Here is a 19,390-nt window from a genome sequence, read left to right as displayed (position 1 = left end):
GTTTTTTTTTGTTTTGTTTTTTTGTTTTTTTAAATATATGAGGATTTAGGTGTTCTGCATTCATTCTGCAGGAATATAATGTGTGATTTGGCTGGATCTTTGAAGTGGTAATATTATAAATCTCCCAATCACCATTGCCCAATCTGTTTTAGCATTCATGTGCCTAATTTCTGTTTGTAATCTGATTACTGGCTTGAGCTGCTCCAGCTTGCAGCCTATTGCTATGCATTTACTGTACTCCCTGGGACGCGATAGCCTGACAGCTCCAGTCCTGTGCTATGAAAAATCTCTACACGATATTGCTAAGACAGGCCTAGGGCTGTGGCTGGTTGAGAATTAGCTGCTATTGTACTTTCTCTTTGCCGAATCCTTTGTTTGTGCAACCATGTTCAGAAATCCTTGGATCTCCAGCTATTTGGGAAATGTTAAATACTCTGAGGAGCAAGGTAAGAGTTCCAAGTAGATAGAAGAAAATGCAGTTCATTTGTGTGTGTATAATCTCTGTTGTATGTATGTATGCATGTGTAAATATTGTTTGTCTGGATCTTCTGCAGCTACATTAGCTACTTTAGCAATCAGTATGCAGTTAGTCACCCAGGCTATTTCGTTATTTCCTAAAGGACACTTTTGAAAGATCCGATTAGATGGATCTTTTAATTAGCTTAGTGTGCCACCGACTTTAGGGCCTTTAAATATACTAAGTAACACTGGAAGGTTGCATCTACTTTTTTTTTTTAATTCAGCATTTTTAATTTCCTGTGTATTAAACTATTGATAATGGTTTTATCTAGGAGTTTGTACCTAGGAGGGAGGAGGACTAGACTGAACAAATGGTTAAACTTGTGAGCAAGTTTGATTTACACTTCAGTAAATAGACTCTTAATTTTAAATACAAATATTTAAAATTGTTTTAATGTGGTTATGAGCATCTTTAGAATTCTTCAGTGAAAGAAGGAACAAAATGCGCTTGCAAAGGTTTTCCTTCTGTGTGCCAGGTACTGTGAGGATCGTGTTTTTCTTCTTTAAATTAACCATTGAATTAAGACTGTGTTAAACTGATGTTTGTTTTGTGGGCATATTTTATTTTCTTTTGAAGCAGAGTTGTTTTACTTTTTCTCCTGTGTTTGTATTTAGTTTTAAGACTTCCATATTGTCGTAAGTAAGTTTTATTGGGCTTTAATCCTCCCACATGGGGTTTGATTTGAACAGGAGGAAATACATAAAATATCAAAACTGTGTAACAGAATGTAATTGTCTGGTTGGATTTTCTGTGTTTGGGGGAGGGCGGGAAGAGAGCAGCTTTCCCCTGTGAAATGTGACAAAATTTTAAGATGTTTTTGAGTCATTATAGATGTGGTATGTATGAATGTTACTGATGTGTTTAATGGGTAGCAAGCGTCAGACCAGCTTGTGTGCCCCCTCTTAGCAGCCTTTCTCCCTCCTTCTCCCAGTGAAGCAATGAAAGCTACTTTCTTCCCTTCTCATATCTCCTCTCCAGTTTTGGCTAGGGTAGGGAGAATTTCTCTGTGGTCTACTTGTGGTTTTCATGGTGGACAGCTGTTTTAGTGCCAAAAACTATAAGATGGGTTATATCCCTTTAGAACAGCTATAAATTTAAGATATGCCTGGTTCTGATTAGCTAAGCTGATACTGAGCTGGGCTTTTAAAGTTACTGCATACTCTTCTCACAAGTAATGTAAATCTGGCCTTTTTAGAGGATACTTACGGCATGGAGTATTCTTTTTAATGTTGTAGTGTAAAATAAAATTATTTCTATAGCATTCATACTGTTTTTCTTATAATACTCTGTTTTGGTCTAACAAGATGTTTCTGTGTAGTCTGTGTGCTTTATTTTCCATTTACTTGGAAAGAGAAAATTAACGTTAACAAATACAGAAGAAAGTTGCCTATTAAAGTTGAAGAATGCTATTAGCAAAGCTGCTTGAAATCTTCAGTGACTTGTAGCCTAAAGAATGCCTTTTTGCATGTTTTTACCCTCTTTTTCAAACTGTTAAAATCTTTGTGGGTTTGTTTTTTTTATCTGTTTACCTGGACAGATGGCAGAAAGAAGTAGAAGAGAGGAGGAGGCTGAAAAGTTTTGAAAAACATAGACAAAAGATACATTCTCTAAATTAAGACCCATGTTGTCAGCTCTAATAAGTTTCAGTAAACCCAGTCTGCAAAAATAAGAAACATCCTACCTAGATTTTAAAATATTTTGTATAAGCAAAAATTTTTTTTTTGCCAGTTAACTCTTCTTTGAAATAGTTAAATCACAGTTCTGAGGTGGAGTACAGGGGATTTTGCTGCTTTTTAGTTGTTCTGAAGTGCAGGTTATGTAATATTCATGTCTGTCTTTGAAAAATAAAGTGAACACTGTGTCAGTGACCAACTGTTTATTAATTTAGGGTCTTGGGGTAGTTGGCTTAATAAGATGGGAACAGAAAGCAGTTTTCCTATTGGGATTAAATTATTAGTAGGTTCATATATTTTTCAACAGCAGTCACAGACCAGGTGCTCCCCTGCTTCCTGGCTAGCAGTTCTCCAAGGTCTCTTAAGAGCATCCTGATTGTTGAATGGAGGGATCCAATACTTAGAGCACTGGTCCCCCTTGCTGCTGGTCATTGTTGAGACCCCCTGATGATGCTCTTGACTGCAGAAATGAAGAAGTTAAATCTAGGGGGAGAGAGAGGAGATTGCCCATTGCTTGTTATGGTTCACAAAGGTTTGGGAACTAGTGGCTTTGTAATACATGCTTTTTGAATAGTAGGCTGCATCTGACACAGCTTTGCTCTCACTGTAAACACATGTTCCTCTCTGAAAGTAAGCATGTTCTAAGACTATTCAGAAAAAAAGGGAGCTTCCAAACAGTAGACAGCCTTCAGAAATATTTCTGTCATGGATGGTGTAATACTGTTGTTGCAACAGATCCTTAGCTGGGCATCTCCGACTTCCGCAGTGAATATGCAGTTTTTATGGTATTGCTAGGCTGTAGCCAATAAGGCTTTTGCTACTTGCGGCATTTCTCATTTGCAGAGTGCTTCATAAACATGTGTACTGCCCATTTTATAAGCTGGGAAACTGAGTCAAGGAGTTTAAATGATAGCCCCAGACTGCAGTGCTACAACATGAATACTGGAATTAGAACATGTCAGTTCCATAAAGTGTTGATGCTTATTTACTGTCTGTACACATGTTTTGCAAGGCTTTGGTTTATCACCATCTTGGGCATGCCAGCTTATGCTCCTTTGACTAGAGGGAAGGCCTTTGTACAGTCTTTGTACAGTCTGGAAAAGGACTGTGATTGGAGACCATAACCTAGTTTCCTAAAAGTTCCCCGTTTATTAAAGCATCTTCAATACGGTGTGGTTATTTTTTTTTTTTTTTCATTTCACAGATTTTGACAAACAAAACTCAGTCAGATTTAAACCTTCACGATTACTCCAAAGGAAGAGAGCGTTAAGGTAAGGTCAAGTTTTTCTTGCCCAGTGAAGATGACTGGTGGCATGATTGTAATTTGCAGTCATTGCTTGTATCTATGTTTGGTTTTGTGAGGGGAAATGATTATTGGTGCTCTCACATGACTATAAAGTGGATGCTCTGAGCACGTATTGAAAATGCCAACTGCCTCCTAAGTAATGTGGAAATGTATAGCTGACATTGCTAAGGGAAGAGTCCCACTCTGCACTGAGCCTCCTGCCACTGCAGTGCCCATTATTCCTTACATGGCACGGACACAGTACAGGCATTTAGTAAACCACCTTGGAAAACTGATCTGTCTGAAGAAGAAGGTGGCTGAAGTGGGTAAATTAATTATACAGCCATGCAGAGAGCTTTGTCAGCACATGGGAGGGGGACACTGGAGAGATGACGTTGCTGCTTGCAGGGCCATGCTGCCTTCTGCCTCCAATCTTAGGGCCTGGTTCCACAAGGATAAGTAAGCAGATACAGTATACAATTAAACAAGGTGACACGTCACTTCCCTCTCTCTTCCCATCCTCACTCGGACTGCTTTTTGGTGTCCACATTTGTTCTTGCTGGACTCATTCATAATGGCACAGAGAGGAGGTCAGGGAGCTGACTCTTGCCCCAGCAACCAGCTGCACAGGAATCCACCAGCCTTAGGCACCCAGGCTCACGTTTGCAAGCATCTTTTCAGTCAGTGCACACCTTCTGGAGCACACCTGATTCCCTGCCTTGTTGTTTCTTAGGTACTGTAGAGAGGTAGAGGGAATAGGTGTGCAAGACACATTGTGTTATGGAAGGCAGGTAGGGTACAGTAGAAATGAGAGTAGTAAAGAAGCATGTGACTGTAAAATGGACCCTTTATGTAAGAGTCCAGGGAAGGAAATTCTCCTGGAGCGTAAAGAGAAGAAAAATGAACGCCAAGCACCTAGCTGGCAGGTATACAAGTGGATTTTTATGCATGTGTTTCAATCACAAAATCTCAGTATATCCCATAGCTTTAATCCAGATGGCAGAGCAGTGTTACCTGGGGCATTTGGATCAAACTTCTGCTTGCTTTTGGGCATGTAACTAGGTTAGTGGGACAGCTATTTAGAAACTGTGTGCTGCTGCTGCTGCAGCAGCAGATGAAGTTTTCAGCCTGGAATCCCTGATGTATAGAAGCAGCCCACACTTACTTTGGAAGTTGCGAGAGAGTATAACTACTGAGACTGTCAAATACTCTACTAATGCCACATTATACATTATTTTTAAAGAAAACCCATTGAGGTTGTGAAATATTGTTGCCTGTGTTTTAATAGGAATCATATGAATTTCTGAACACTGGAGAGTATAATGAGTTTGTTGGGAACCTGAGGCCAAACCACACACAAATACTGTGCAAAACAAACTTGTGGGACCTCATGCTGTTGATTGCATTTCATGAACCATGATCACAGCCTGTATTTCAGACAAGCAAAGGAGAAGTTCCTTTCTCAGTATCCAGAGTTAACAGGGACTTAAGAAGAAAGAATTCTTGCAAACTTCTAAATTCTTTTCTTTAGTTTCAAGAAACACAAGTATGCCTTAAATTATTTTAATAATGAATGTGCATAGTCTAGCTGTTAAGTGCAGAAACTACTGGTGCTGCTGCTTGGAATCTGCACATAAATCTATAGCATGACTTGAGAAATTAAAAAAACCCAGAAGTGAGTAGATGTAGTTGTGATACTTCTAGAACAGGATTGTGGATGAGTTTGAAGGTACAGTATACTTGGCAATCCAAGTCTGGCTGGCTGACTCTGCTTAAGCAACTAAATCGATGCCGCAACTGCTCCTTTAGCAGAGAAGCTAATAAAGCAGGGATCTGGATAGATCCCTTTTGAGGAAAAAGGGTAGTCTTGGTGAGGAGTTACTTATGAGCATATTTCTTTAAAACCCTTGTGAGCCGTGTCCTGTAATCTTTAATTTTAAAATTTTTTTTTTAACTATTTGGAATTGCTTTAACATCATTCTCACTCAATTTAGATTCCTAATGAATGTTCTTACTGAATACTGTGACATGTTCTAAATATGCCTACTTTCATTTTTAGAACTAATTTTATATATATGTATCTATAAATACACAATTACTCGAATTGACTGTATCATCTTCAGAGCAGTGCTCTGTCTCTGAATTCTCTGTGCAAGTGAAAGCAATGTAATTGCTACATTGGTTTAAAACATTTTGTATTTCTAATGTGCGAATATTTAAAGCAAGCAATGCCACCTGCAGCTTTGCAAGAGAGAGCAAAAGTGCCTCTGAAGAGGAAAAACTTCTCCATTGTGGATAAAATAGTATATGAAAATAGTCAATCATTTAAAAATAAACAAGTGAATAAAAGCTGACAGTCTTTTCCAGAGGGAAATGGAAAATGATGGCATAAGGGAAACCGTGAAGGGACTTTCATAAAGCAGATAACCTGGGATGCTATGGAGCCCAGTGAGGGTTAAGAAGTTTGTGGTTATTAAAAGAATTTTAATGAAATCTGCCAGTGAGCAAAGGTTGGAAGACACTCTCAGTACTAGAGGAGGAGGGAGCTCAAATACGGGAAGAACTGGATGACCTTGAGAAGTAATAGAAAAGGGATGTAATGTAATAATACTAAGTGCACAGTTGTACATTGGGGGCTGATAAATTTTTCTGTCACTTACACCTGATGAAGGCAAAGCCTTGGCGTATTAGTTTCTCCTGCAGGATTGAGCAACCAATACAGTGTAGATATAAAAGGTAAATGTGTTGTAGATCCCAGCATTCATCTGGCTAGTCATGTAATAATGCTTTCTCTATTTAAATTCCTCTTTTTACAAGTCACTGCTAAGACCCAGGTCTGGAATAAAGACTGTCCAATTGTGGTCACCACGTACAAAAATGATGACTTAAAATTGGAATAGGTAGAGAACATTTTTACAGCTAATCAATGGAACTGAGCGCCTGCCTTGAGGAAGCTGAGGAGATGTGGAAATCTTCTGTTAAGAAAAATAAGTAAGGTAACCAACAACACTGGCACAAAAATAAATGGATGGAAATCCAGTGAAAGACATGTAGTCTGGGTTTAGAGGGTCTTCAGAGTCCCTGGAACTTCCTGGAGTTTGGAGGAAGGGACAGGAGTGAACCTAACTAGTTTACAGTATTTAAAAGTTTGTTGAGGATCCACAAGTAATCCAATAATACAGTTCTTTTTAGAACCAATGGGCTACTGCCAGTCCTGGTTCTGTATGATTTTACCCTTAGAAATTCGTGTGAGACTGAGGCATAGTTAATTTAAACAAGGATTTTGCTGTATGAGTGAATGCTTTTCTGTACAGAGTCCCATGTTTATAGAAACTTAAGGTGCTGCACTGTCAGAGGCATTATGGAAGCAATTGGAGAGGCTGCTAAATAAAGCCCAGGTATTCAAAAGTCATGAGCTGAACCCCTCAGCACTTTTGAGACAAGTCTTAAGCAATCAAATCGATTTGAAAAAATAAACTTTGGTTTTGATTTATAGCCTTAGGGCAATATTATTCACATTTTTCAAACTCATCCTCAGCCAAAAGGAGTAGAAACTGCTTTCAAATGGAAACTGGGAATCTTTCCACCTAGGGGTTCTCCAGAAGCTGTCTGTAAGAAAATAACATCTTGTGAGGCTAATAAGAATCCTGAGTGTTGGCAATGTGGGGTTAGGCATATAGAAACATGTGGTTAACTGCCTGAGTCTCTGCCCAGTCTCAGATGACACACACACTCATTTGCTTGTGGCTGCTGTGTGCTATTTTGTTATTTTATTTTGGTTTTTGTTTAGTTCCATTAAAGTGTTTCCACCCTGTAAGGGTACATAGTTTTCTGTAACGGACAGCTTATTGCAGCTCTTCATCTTCTATTTGCTATTTTCTGTAGTGGCTAATATTGCTTTTCTTGGCAGTACCCAGAATAATTTCTGTAAGTGCAGTTGTTGCAGACAATTTGCAGCAGGTGGCATGGTGCCTGAATATGACACAGCCCAGTTTCTTTATTGTCATTTCAAGGGTTTTATTCTCTCCTCAATGTCTTAAAAAGGTCTATTACTTAGAAACGATAAAGAAGCAAATAACTTCTTGGAGTTCATGTAAGATGTTATTAGTCATTATATGTTAAAACTCTTTTTCATGAGAAATGTTCTTCTAGAATAGTGACTACAGAATTATTTCTTTATTTTTACTATTTTTTTTCTTCTAACCAAATACCCTTGATGAAAGGATATTCAGTTATTTAAAAAGCCATTTAAAAACTGTCCTAAGGAAGGATTTTCCAACAGTAAGGCCGTGCAGATTGTCTTATCAGAATGAGAGTAAGTTCTATGGCATGTCACTACTGTGGAAAAATTAAAAGCCTAGGATCACTCTGGGGGTTTGTATCTGTTACACCTGTCTACACAGTTTACTAAAGTTTTTAAGACTAGTATAAGTTTTCTTATGCCCATCTGGGATAGTTTAGAAGCCATAATGGCAGAATACAGCAGTTCCATCTCTATTTTTAATACTTGGAGAGAAAAATCTCACTTTGTTTACCCACAAGGAGGAACACTTCCTCCAAAAAAGTCTCTGTAGACAGTTGATATCTACTTCAGACTATTATGACACCTACATTTTACAATTAGAATTTGTGTGCTTAATGAACATAATTAAAGTATTTTGTTTCATCTAAGTGAGCATTTTTGCTGTTTTGAAAAGACAAAGTATAAAACCAAATGATCTGCTGCTCATATTGGTGTATAATAAGCCAGATAAGATCCAGAGATCAGTACAGTAACAATAGGGCAGTCATGCAGAAGGCTTCGAGGTGGAGTGTACATACAGTACTGCATTTGATGAAATACGTTTTAATATTTATGGAGAATCATTTGATATAGATTATTTGAAATGTAATTGCTAGTAGAGCATTTTGAAGGCAGTCTCCAGTCAGTAATTTAATGCAAAAATGTGTCACAGTCAGTTCCAAACAAGTTTCAAATTATGTTAGGTTTGGCTTTGTGAGTTTCTTGGGGTTATTTCTTATTCTTATGGAAAATATTTTCTTTGGTATCTCTGTTAGACTATCTTGCAGTAAATTGGTTACATTTTAGCTTTATTTGATTTGTAACAGAAACATCCACAGTTCTGTAAACCAGATGTTGCTTTCAGTTTTCAGAAGGAGTTCTCATTTGAAGATAAAGAAGAACTTGCAAACAGCACAAAGGATATTGATGCTAATCTCTTAGCAGTACTTCCAAAAGGTAGGTAAGGGAGACACATTATGAACACAAGTGGTAATTTAACAGCATGTGAAGTTTAGTCTATGCAAGTACAAGGCACAGTTAAAATCACTTAAGCACAGATGTTTTGTAAATGAGGTTTCTTTTCTCTGTGAAGTATGCGTAGGGGATGAAATGGGATGAACTGCAATGCTCTTTTTCAAGGCCTTGTTACATCCCTGCTTCATAAAGTTCAGCTTTGTTTACCTGGTTTCCAATTGGTTAAGAAGTAGTTGAAATTCAAAATTTCAGAGAGGTTTCTTTGTACAGTTAGATTAATACTGAATTCAGAGGTATTGACATGGTTTGTGGTCATAGCTCTTTCCAGTCCCCTTCAGTGGTTTGGTAGAATCACTGTGCTTGCACGGCCAACTGACTACACACTGAATTTTAGTCTTCCGTGCTGAAAGACCTGCACTACATATCGGTTTGGGGTGGTTTATGGTTTTGTTTGTTTTTTTTAAACTTCTGTCTTAGTCTGAATAACTTATGAAGAAAACAGCAGTTCCATCTTTATCTTTTGACACAGTTGATGTAGAGGTGAGAATTAATTCTCTTGAATTATTTAGAGGAAATCACAATCTGCTTGGAAATAGTTCTTGACCAGTAAAGGGTGACATTTGACTGAAGAACTCTGTGTAACTGGCATAAACATGTTCCCTTCATTCAGGGATGTTGTGGATCTCAGAACTTCAATTGAAATTGTATGTGTGTTCTGATGGTATTTTACCCTTTTCAGAGAAACTACAAGGCTAGATGCACTAATTCCAACATAAAGGAACTGGCTTGCTCTTACAATGTCATTTGTTGCAGAGTTCCCTTAGAAAGGAGCCTTTTTTTCAGTGTAACATTTAAGTGATATTTAAGTGATGTGCTTGCTTTTATAATATAATCATTATAGATGTTCAGAAAGAGACTTCATTGACACAATGATGGAATAGAGTGATATGCATTTATACAATACAGACTTCCTGAGAGCACTAGTCAGTAAGAACACGTAGTCCCTCATTATTCCATATACTTAGCCTTGCAATTATGCTGGCCAACAAGTTAATTGTGAGAGCCTTTACTTGAGAAACCTTCTCTGTAAGTTGCTTCTCAGTGAATTAATTTCTAAGATGTGTCTATTTCCTAAGAAGTTATTCTTGTAATAAAGTCATCAGATTTGGCATGTACCAGACTTAAGAAAATGTTAGCAGTCGGAGTGATGGTTACATCCTGAGGGGACTACTTGAGGCCAAACACTTTCTCAAAATCCAGATTATTTGTCCCATCTAGAGCCTAACTTTGATCCAGATTTGCACTTATTGGAAAATTGGAGGAATATATTTAATTTTCAACTGATATGGACTGAATTGAGATTCAGAAGAGTCTGGCTGGTCTTGCACATTGCTACCTGCAGTTAAGCACTGAACATGTTAGTATGCATCTGCTAGCATAAACGAAAGATAAATGTTTCTCCAACCTGGTTTGTAGACCAACATCTTTCCAGGTGAGGAGAGGAAGGGATAGGAATGAGGCTGGTAGGCTTCACTGTTGTGTTAAATTTTCCTCAAAATGAAAAATGTGTATCACCTGTGTTGCAATGGTTACTTACATCTCTGAGAAATTAAGCCTCTGGCAGGTAAACTTTTGATCTATGTCTATTCAGGCTTTACAAATACATGTGCTCACTCTCTACTAGGGACTTTTGGAAGGCTTGATTTAGTTTTTACAGCTTCTGTATTTTAAAAATAAAACTGTTGTCACATGCCTCCAACTTTATCCACATGTATCCTCTCTGCTGCTGTCAAAGAGGACTTACAGCAAAAACATATTTATATTCTATAACAAATGTTTCTGAAAGATTTCCAAATTCTGTAAGAAATCTTTCACCTTAATTCAAGGAGTTTTTTAAACAGTTTTATGAGGTGCACTCCAAATGTACTTTTTGGTTTTTTTATTCTGGGACGAGACATGGAACAATACTGCTTTACCGGTATTAGAAGGTAAATTCTGCTCAGAAGGTCTACAGTTACCAAAATTAAGATGCCTCTTGACAGTCTACTTTAGAGGGTATCCTACTATAGCACCCTGCTCAACATCCTAAAATAAAGCCTGAAGTTCAGGGCTGTTCTGGGACTGTGGCTGTTCTTCCTGTTGCCCTTAACTATACTGACCAATAGTGCTTAGAAAGTATGTTGGCATGAAGTAACTTAGATAAGCTTTTACTGTGAAATTAATTATTTTAAGCTTCTTAGTCTTTTCTTGTGTGCCAAATCAGATCTTTGTGCTACCTTTTAGGTAGAAGTGTTGTTATTCTTTAATGCTGTAATGGGTGTCTTTGAAATGGTGTAGTTTCTGATGGTCATGTGGAAAAACATCCCATGAACAGATGGGAAATTGGCACCAACATATTGAAATTGCAAATTAAAAAAGAGAAACCAGATCACCTAAGCTTGCAAGGGCTAACCAATGTCCTTGGGAGTGAAATTTCTCCAACTGGCTTTCATGTTTTGAAGTATTTTATTCAGCAAAAAGAAATCACTAGAGTGGAAGACTTCCTGCATTTTATCTCTTGTTTTTTGGTGGGGTTTTTTTTGCTTTTTTGTGCTTCTTTTCCCTACCTCCTCAGAAGAAGAATATTGCTTAAACTGCTTTCATAAAAAAGCTCTGCAGATGTTGGCCAACGTAGCTGAAATTACTGTCTGGAATCTCAAGTGTGGAAAAAGTGTAAGGCAGTATAGAGTAGTCCCATGCTATTTTTGTCCCATCTTGTTTGGGAAGGTGTTGGAGAGATGCTTCATGAAGCCAGTGCTCTTTTTAGGACTGCAAAGCGGTAGTAGAATCTCTGGAACTTCAGCTAGCATGTAGTGAGAGCATGTTGAGCTAATGCTGCTGGGATTTCTTTGGATGTTCCACATTTCTTGTATGCAGACAACTTATAGTCAAATTTCCTTTTGGGGTGGGTGGGAGGAGAAGACTTTAGTATATGAAGCTATGCTTTACAGCTTTATTAAAACTGTGTAAAAGACCTGCTCTCTGATGATGGTTTTAGGGACTGTATAAATCGGTGACTAGGGAAGAAAAATGATCAGGATTTGGATGGAATGTGGTTTTATTAACTGTGAGCTGTGAAGGCCTTTGACCTGTCTGAAGTGGCAGAACAATTATGGGTTTTGTTTCGACCATTTTATGTATGTATAGCCAGCAGATGGAGTAGAAAAACTCTTAATAGACAGAGGAACAAACTTAAACAGAAGTAGATTTTGCAGAGGTGAGAGCAAAGTATTTCTGAGAAATCGTTTCCTTTGGTGTGAATGTGAGATGAAGGCTGGTTTCATATGGATAAGTTCTCTGTTTTAATACAGTTCCATGCTAGCACAGCTTGAGTAGACAAGGCAGCAGCAGGAACTGCTCATGCATTGAGAGAAAAGTCAATGAAAACACAACATAAGGGCTTATCTTTGCTTTGGTGGTGGTTCAGGATGCAAATTTTGCATTGGCCAAGTCCAGTTCCCATCCGTCTCCAGAGATCTGTGCCTGGAGCTTGCTGACTTTCAGTGGCTCTCTTGCACTGTCAACCTGGTCAGCAGTGTAGGCTTCAATCTGCTTTGCTGCAAGATGCTGGAACTAGGCATCAAGGTGTGAACAAGGAAGAGGTGTTCCTTGGGGTTAGCACTGTTAAGTAGCTACTCTGCACTCCTAGTTGCATCAAATGTGTATGTATAAGATTTTTCTTATGGCATGATCACAATCTGAGCTAACCTGGCTTGAGAAATTGAAGCAGATAGCTTGAATCTCCTTTCTGTAAAAATGTAGACTAAAGGAGTTGTTTTGGAGAGTGGCCCAGTTGATTTCTTGCCCCTGTTAATTGCATTCTCAGTAGGCACTCATCTGTAGCCTTAGACGCTATATTCATACCTCGTTCATCTGCTTCTCTGAGTAGCCATGATCACAATGTATTAATTCTTGCTGATCCAGGACATTTTACCTGAGTCCCAGTGGCTTTTCAGCATGTAAGGTTGATATGACAGCCAATGTCAATAGTATCTATCTGTATTTATGAGGCATGAGCACTGGTATTGACTACAGCAGACTTCCTGGATATGTGTCAGCTAAACTGAAACCCTGACCTAGCTACGCATGTGAGTTCTTGCAGTAGAGGAAAGGGAGAGAAGGTGCATGTTATCTTCAAAAGGTGATGTTTCAATAATGTTTATCTTCTACGTATCTAGAGCGATGAAGTCTGGTAGGGAAAAAGGCTGATAGGTTTACTTCTGCAGTGGTGTGGAAGAGCATCTACTACACATTCAGGCTAGACAATCCTGACTCATTCAGGTGTTTGTGGTGGCAATCTAGGGCTGATTTAGCAGGTTGTACACTTAAGCTTGCTTTAACTTTTGATCCCTGGGTCAACAGGATCAGAACCCTAGAGGTACGTTGCATCAAACTAAGCACACACAGGTTTTGGTACCACATCTTTGCCAAGGCAATGATATGGGATGTGCGGGGAGAGGGCTTGTTAGGCACCCTCCTCTCGCCGCCCCAGTCCACTGCATCATTTGACAGCTTGGATTGTTTCTCTTCCTGGTGGTAAGAAGTCACACCACACTTGTTTATGTAGCATTCACTGCTCCAGTGTGGTTTGCAAACATCACTGGTAACTGTGCACATATGTGTGTGTGTATATATATATATATAGGGATTACTTCATCTATCATGCCTCCTGTTGGTTCAGTACTATTTTGTGAACTGTCACAGCTGTCTACTAGCACGTAACACCACCAAAGAGTTTAGGGGGAGAGAAGGAAAGTATGTCCAATTGAAACTACAAGAGAAAATCAACAAAGTAATTAACCATGCAGGAATATCATGAGGGTACACGGTAGTTTTCACTCCAACCATGAGTGACTGGGATTCTTGGGATTTGCGCAATATAAGGGAGTAGAGGAGAGTAAGGAATAGGGGACATGGTTTCTCTTTAAACATAGTCAGTCCTCAACCTTTGTGTAGACAGGGTAAGCAGTAATTCCATACTACCTGATTTTGAAATGGTTTACTATAGCATGTAAGCTTGACCTCAGCTAATCAAAATACAACTTGGCCACTTTATACTAGATCTTGAAAACTGCTAGGATGGCATAGCAGATTCTAGCTTAGCATGGAGTACTTGGAGGGGAGGACTTCTTACTGTTTACACCTATGTGCCTACTGCACTTCTAACCACAGAAGCTTAATAAACTAGGAAAACAAGAGGAAAATGCTTGTTCCCTGATAAAAGCTATTTCAAACCTCTTAACTTTGACTGTTCCTTCTCATTCTAAAGCATTTTAGCTAGTTTCTATGAGTTTCTGAAACTTAGTAGCTTACAAACTGTATAATTTTTTGTTGTCTCAGTTTCAGAATTAAGAAAACTGTTTGAACCAAACAACCAAGATTTTTTGGAAATGAAAAGGTAAAAAAAATAGTCTTTGGCCTGTAAAACAAAACACACAGCTTGTTTTGTTACCTCCTCTTAGAAACTTCCCCCTCAAATGTCTGGTTACACACTTTTCACATCTTTTTCAGAAAAGAGAGAATAGCTAGACGCTTAGAGGGAATTGAAAATGACGCACAACCTATGCTTCTACAAAACTGTCCAGGATCCGTCACACATCGTTTACTAGAGGAAGATACACCAAGATACATGCGTGCAACCGATCCATACAGTCCCCACTTAGGTAAGTAGTATATATCAGTGAGTCTTACATTGCTGAATTACTTCGTGTTTACTACCCTATCGTTTGTGCAGTACATGGAGAGGAGTTTTATAGAAGAGCTGTGGTCAGGGTTCTTTTTAACCTGCCTTTTAATTCTCTGGTTTTCTTACTTGAAAAAGGTTGATTATCCATATTGTTTTAAAACAACAATAATTTGATATGAGACTCTTCAAGAATTATAACTAGTACACAGTTCTTAATCCTTTGTAAGTGCTTTTGGAGACATAAGTGTAATGTGTCTGTGCAGTCACTAGTACACTTTGATTTGTAAGAAAATGGGAAGCTTTTAGTTCACTTGTAAATGGTGGGTAGCATACTCAGAATTTTGGGATGGACTTGCTCATATATGTTGTACGTTTGACAGGAAGATCAAATGAAGAGGAAGAAACTTCAGATTCTTCCGTAGAAAAACAACCCAGATCATCCAGATACAGAGCAGAAATCACAGGAGGTAATACAGAGCCCTTGTATAGTACAGGAAACATGGATGTTCAGGAACTAGAGTCAAAAGCAGAAAGAATAGCTAGGTACAAGGCAGAGAGGCGGCGCCAGCTGGCAGAAAAATACGGATTATCTCTTGATTCTGATTTGGATTCTGACTACTCATCCAGATATACACGGGCAAGGAAAGATCCCGACAGCGTGGAAAGAAAGGGAGTGAAAAGTGAAAGGCAAGATGATGAAAACAAGGACTGTGGCTCCCTGTATTTGTCCAGGACTGAGACAAAAGAGTCGAAGAGTCTAATTTCTGAATCCAGAGATTACTCCAGCCATGAAAAAGATGGTGTTCCAGGTAAAGAAGACCTCTCAAATGAAAAGAGTGATAGAAAAACAGATGACAGTGCCATTAGACAGGCTTCTGACCCTTCAGCAACCTTGGATAGTTCTGTCTCCCTTTCACTTTCTGGACGAGAATCTTCCTCCTGTAATGAAGTGCCAATATCACCAAAGCAAACCCCGAGAGAGTCCCGTTCTTCACCAAAGCGGGCAGCCTCACCAATCCATTTGCAGAATGACCAGCCCTTGCACAGTAACATCAGACAAAGGTAAGCATGATTTTTATTTGTTTGTGAGAAACACTCAGTGTGTTTCTGATACAAGGAAGTGGGTATCTATTTTTATGATTAGGTATGACCTTGGTTTCACTTTATATTTATAGGATTTATGCTAAAATTAGGCCCTGTTGAGGGGAGGGGAGTGGGATGTTTAAGATATTTACACAGACTAGAAATTGAAGCAGTTCTGGTTCTAAATCTGATGCTTTCTTTTTTTCATAAACTGTTAGAGCAAGCCTTTAACTTTTTTTCCTCTATATCCTGTAATTGTTTGGGGGGGGGGAGCGGTTTCCAAGTAAAGGCAAGCTGTTTCTTAGTGAAGATTTGAATAGCTTCATGATGGCTTCCGCCAAGGTAAAACAGGTCTCGGACTTAAAAGCTGAAAAGTTTCTTGGGTCAGTTGAAATAACAGCTGGTTTGTTTTCTGACTGTGAAAGTGTAAAAACCCTTTTGAACTGTGATAGTTAATCTTTCAGATAATATCAGGGTATGTGTGTGAAGGGGCAGAGGAGAGAGTTAAAATTCCATGCTGAATTGGGAAAACATAGGCTCCCTGATGGTATGCTGAATAACTTCAGATTTGACAAATTTACTCCAGTAACAGGGTATCCAGATTCTTCCAGAAGAGGGGTGGGGGAGTTTTCACTAATTTCACACTGTAATTTCACCCTGTAGTGCAAACACAGACTGTCAAAGTGTTATGGTAACTGAAAAGAACATGTGACTAAGAATTCTTTAAAAGTATGATTTTTCTCTAAGTGTGATTCTTTAATTTCTAGGTAGTGGATAGATAGAAAAGAATAACTGTAAAAACCTGACTTAAAATGTTGCAGCTAAAAATGATGTAAATTGTAATGACAACTTAATTGTAAACACATCTGCATCATTCTGAGCAGTGCTGACTGTTTCAAAAAAACTGAACTGGCATAAACTGAACTGTTTATACTTTTTGGCATTTTTTGCAGTAGGTTCCAAGCTACCTTGACCGGACTTCTTATCCTTCCCATCAAAATCACAAACTTGATTCTTATTTGTTGTGGCCTTTCTTATTAACTCTCATAAGCATACTTTAAAGTTTGAATGAGGAAGCAATCTTCTATGTCAAAGTTTAACCACCTGGTAGATTGATTAAGCCATGTACTTACAGTGCCTATAAACTGCTCAAATGTACTTAGCCTTCTTCTTGCTTTCACTTTATTGCAGAGGACACACCAGTAGTAGTCTCTTAATATTTTTTTCATAGCTTTTCATTATTCAGGTGACTTCTAATCCTGCTCACCTTCTTTTGCATGGATAACGTGGCTGTATGAGCTATCATTGGACTCTCCCAATAAGCCAAAATTTTAAAGGAATATTGTCATTTCAAAAAAGCCATCAGAGGGAAAGTAAGTCGACATACTTAGGAAGTACTATTTTGTATTTAGTTTATGTTTTAAGGTTACAATTCTGCTACTACAGTAGAGAAATAGTCACCGCCAAGTCATCCATACAACTGAGAGCAGAGTTGCACTCAAACTCCTTGAGCTGACTAGGTTATTCCAGGCTCCAAAAAACTTGTCTCCAAAGCAGGCTCAACTCAAATACTACAAAATATTATCCCTTATCTTCAAATGGTTAATTTGAGATAAATCTCTTGACTAATCCAATTACTGATTGGAAGGGATATTGGAGCAATGAACCTTTGGCAGGTTGTTTTCTTTGTTTTATAAGGTGAAGGAAGGGACAAAGTTTTCAGCCTTAGGAAAGCAAAGAGACTAGCCCATCAAACTTTATAGCCAAGAATGTGTCTGCTGCAATGTAAAAAGGGGGTTTATTTTCTTTACTTTCATAAAGCAGTCCTAGTCTCTGTTTCTGTGAGGGGAAAACCAATGAAACACTGAACAATGAAATGCCTTCAAGGTTATCTCTTCCAACTTGTAAGAAGCTGCACTGCACGCAGCACTTGGGGGGATGGCAGTTGCCCTGGTGAAACAGCATGCTGGCTATAGAGACACACCTGAATCTACTCATTCACAGATTAGCCTTTAATGTGGAGAAATCAGGTCTCCTTATAAAGCTCTTTGATCTTTAACTAACAAGTGTGTTTTTTCTAATGCAGTTTACAACCAGTTACAAGTTCAGACTGAGCAGGCTGAAGGCATTATCAAATCATTGACAAAGTTCAGCTGTTTCTTTTTTGAGCTGCCACTTCTGGCATTACCTTTTTTTTTATAATAAAAGATGCTGCAAAAGTTGGGCAGAAGAGAAATAATTAAGGAAGCAGTGGTTTTAATGGGGGGCATACTTTTTCATTTGTTAAGTTACACGTCCCTACATAATCTAATGCTGTGTGAAACACTAAGGGATCAGCTGTGTTTGGCAGGCACTGGAGACAGGTCCCTTCTGTAAGGTCTTCCTTTTTTTGAGACTTAGTTGTTCTCCATTTCTACATAATGAAATGGTAAGATCCATTTTCAGGTGGGTTCTGATGTTGGGACAGTTCGAGTTTAAACTCCTTCCCATCTATGGTATGGTCGTTTTTATTTCTCTGCTTTGCAGTAGTGCCATATGGACAAATGGGACACTGGGGCAAAAGCAGAAGGAATAAGTCATAACTTAATATAAATTGCTGACTGCATTATCACTAATTTCAGACTCCTTCTGAATGAGGCTTGAGTCTGTATTTGTGGAAAACAGGTTTGTCACTGTGTGTCTCGTCTTTTGAAGGAAATCATCTGCACCCACCAAGATGTGGTGTAGTTCTTACAGCAACCAAGAGTTTAAATTTAGGACTTGATCTCTTGTTTGGATAGATGTCTAGGCAGTAGGTGGTATTTTAAAGGCCAGGTTGCCAAAAGCCTGTTCTTCCAGTGCCAGTGTGTACTCAGTGTGATATTCAGAGATTTAAGAATAACCTCTCATAAACTCTTGTCCCTGTTTTTGAGTGGTAGAGAAGTCATTGCCTATTTCCATGCAGTCTGTAAAGTTACTATGTGGTAGTCTCCTATAAGGCCATTTGCACAAGCAAAATAAGGGCTCATGCCAGCTTTCCAGGTGGAAAGCTGGGTCAGTGATTTTGAAGTCAATTCCACATATATATACACATATAGGTTGCAAAATTGTTTTTGTTAAATTTGCTATGTTGAAATTGGAAAATAAATGCAGCTTGCTTCAGAATACATATGAAAGCTTTGTGCCTTCAGTCCTAAGAAGATTTAACAATTAATCCTATTGTCCATCACTAAGAAGACAACAAAGTGCTGAGAAGGTATCATTTGACATTGTCTGCATTTGGCTGCTGAAGTGGCTGATTAACTCTAAATTCAAAACTTGGCTTGCATTCTTCTGACTGCTCTTTTCAAAGGATGAATGATCAAGTACAAATAATTGCTGCTTGGGCCATGCCCACTATAAAAATGTGCCAAAGTACACATTAGGAGACGAGAAGGAAGTTTGCTTGCTTCAAAGCAATGCCAGCTACTGGGTCAGCTCCTGTGAAAAGTTTTTAGCTGCTATTTGGTCAGTTCTTTTAGGAATTCAAAAACATTTGGAAAAACAAAAGGTGTTTTAACAGTTGTTTGACTTTGTTCTAAGCTTGATTTGGATAAGGTGACCACTGTAGGTGAGTTCTCAAATTTAAATTTATTTGCAGTAAATGCACTCTTATCTTAAGAACAGTTGTTGATTTGACCTTTTTCAACTATTTTTATTAAAAGACCAGCTAAGAAAAATTGACGTAAGTGACCTGGAGCTTAATAGGGGATTTTCATCCCAAATAGCTCTACCGCAGTGTGAGGAGTTCATTCAGGTGTAACTATAAGTAATGGAAAGCAGCCTGGCTGCTTGTCCTCTGGGGAGTTTCTAAACGTTAGTGTGGCTG

The 19,390-nt window shown here is 38.5% G+C and overlaps 1 protein-coding gene across 1 annotated transcript in view; it reads left to right on the top strand.

Moving 5' to 3' along the window:
• Positions 1-3,401: 3,401 nt before the first annotated feature.
• LOC104627139 (supervillin-like) overlaps positions 3,402-19,390 on the top strand; it is a gene marked incomplete at its 3' end in the record, with an annotated part of 39,784 nt that continues 23,795 nt past the window's right edge. Inside the window, exons 1-5 of the mRNA XM_010295254.1 lie at positions 3,402-3,464; positions 8,626-8,717; positions 14,115-14,172; positions 14,286-14,437; positions 14,841-15,522. Coding sequence (XP_010293556.1) covers positions 14,165-14,172; positions 14,286-14,437; positions 14,841-15,522 — 842 coding nt within the window. The remainder of the gene's footprint in view (positions 3,465-8,625; positions 8,718-14,114; positions 14,173-14,285; positions 14,438-14,840; positions 15,523-19,390) is intronic.

The sequence above is a fragment of the Phaethon lepturus genome, unplaced genomic scaffold (genome assembly GCF_000687285.1).
Source record: "Phaethon lepturus isolate BGI_N335 unplaced genomic scaffold, ASM68728v1 scaffold15509, whole genome shotgun sequence".
Lineage (NCBI taxonomy): Eukaryota > Metazoa > Chordata > Aves > Phaethontiformes > Phaethontidae > Phaethon > Phaethon lepturus.
Note: the sequence above shows the minus strand (reverse complement) of the source record. Positions and strands in the feature narration are given on the sequence as shown.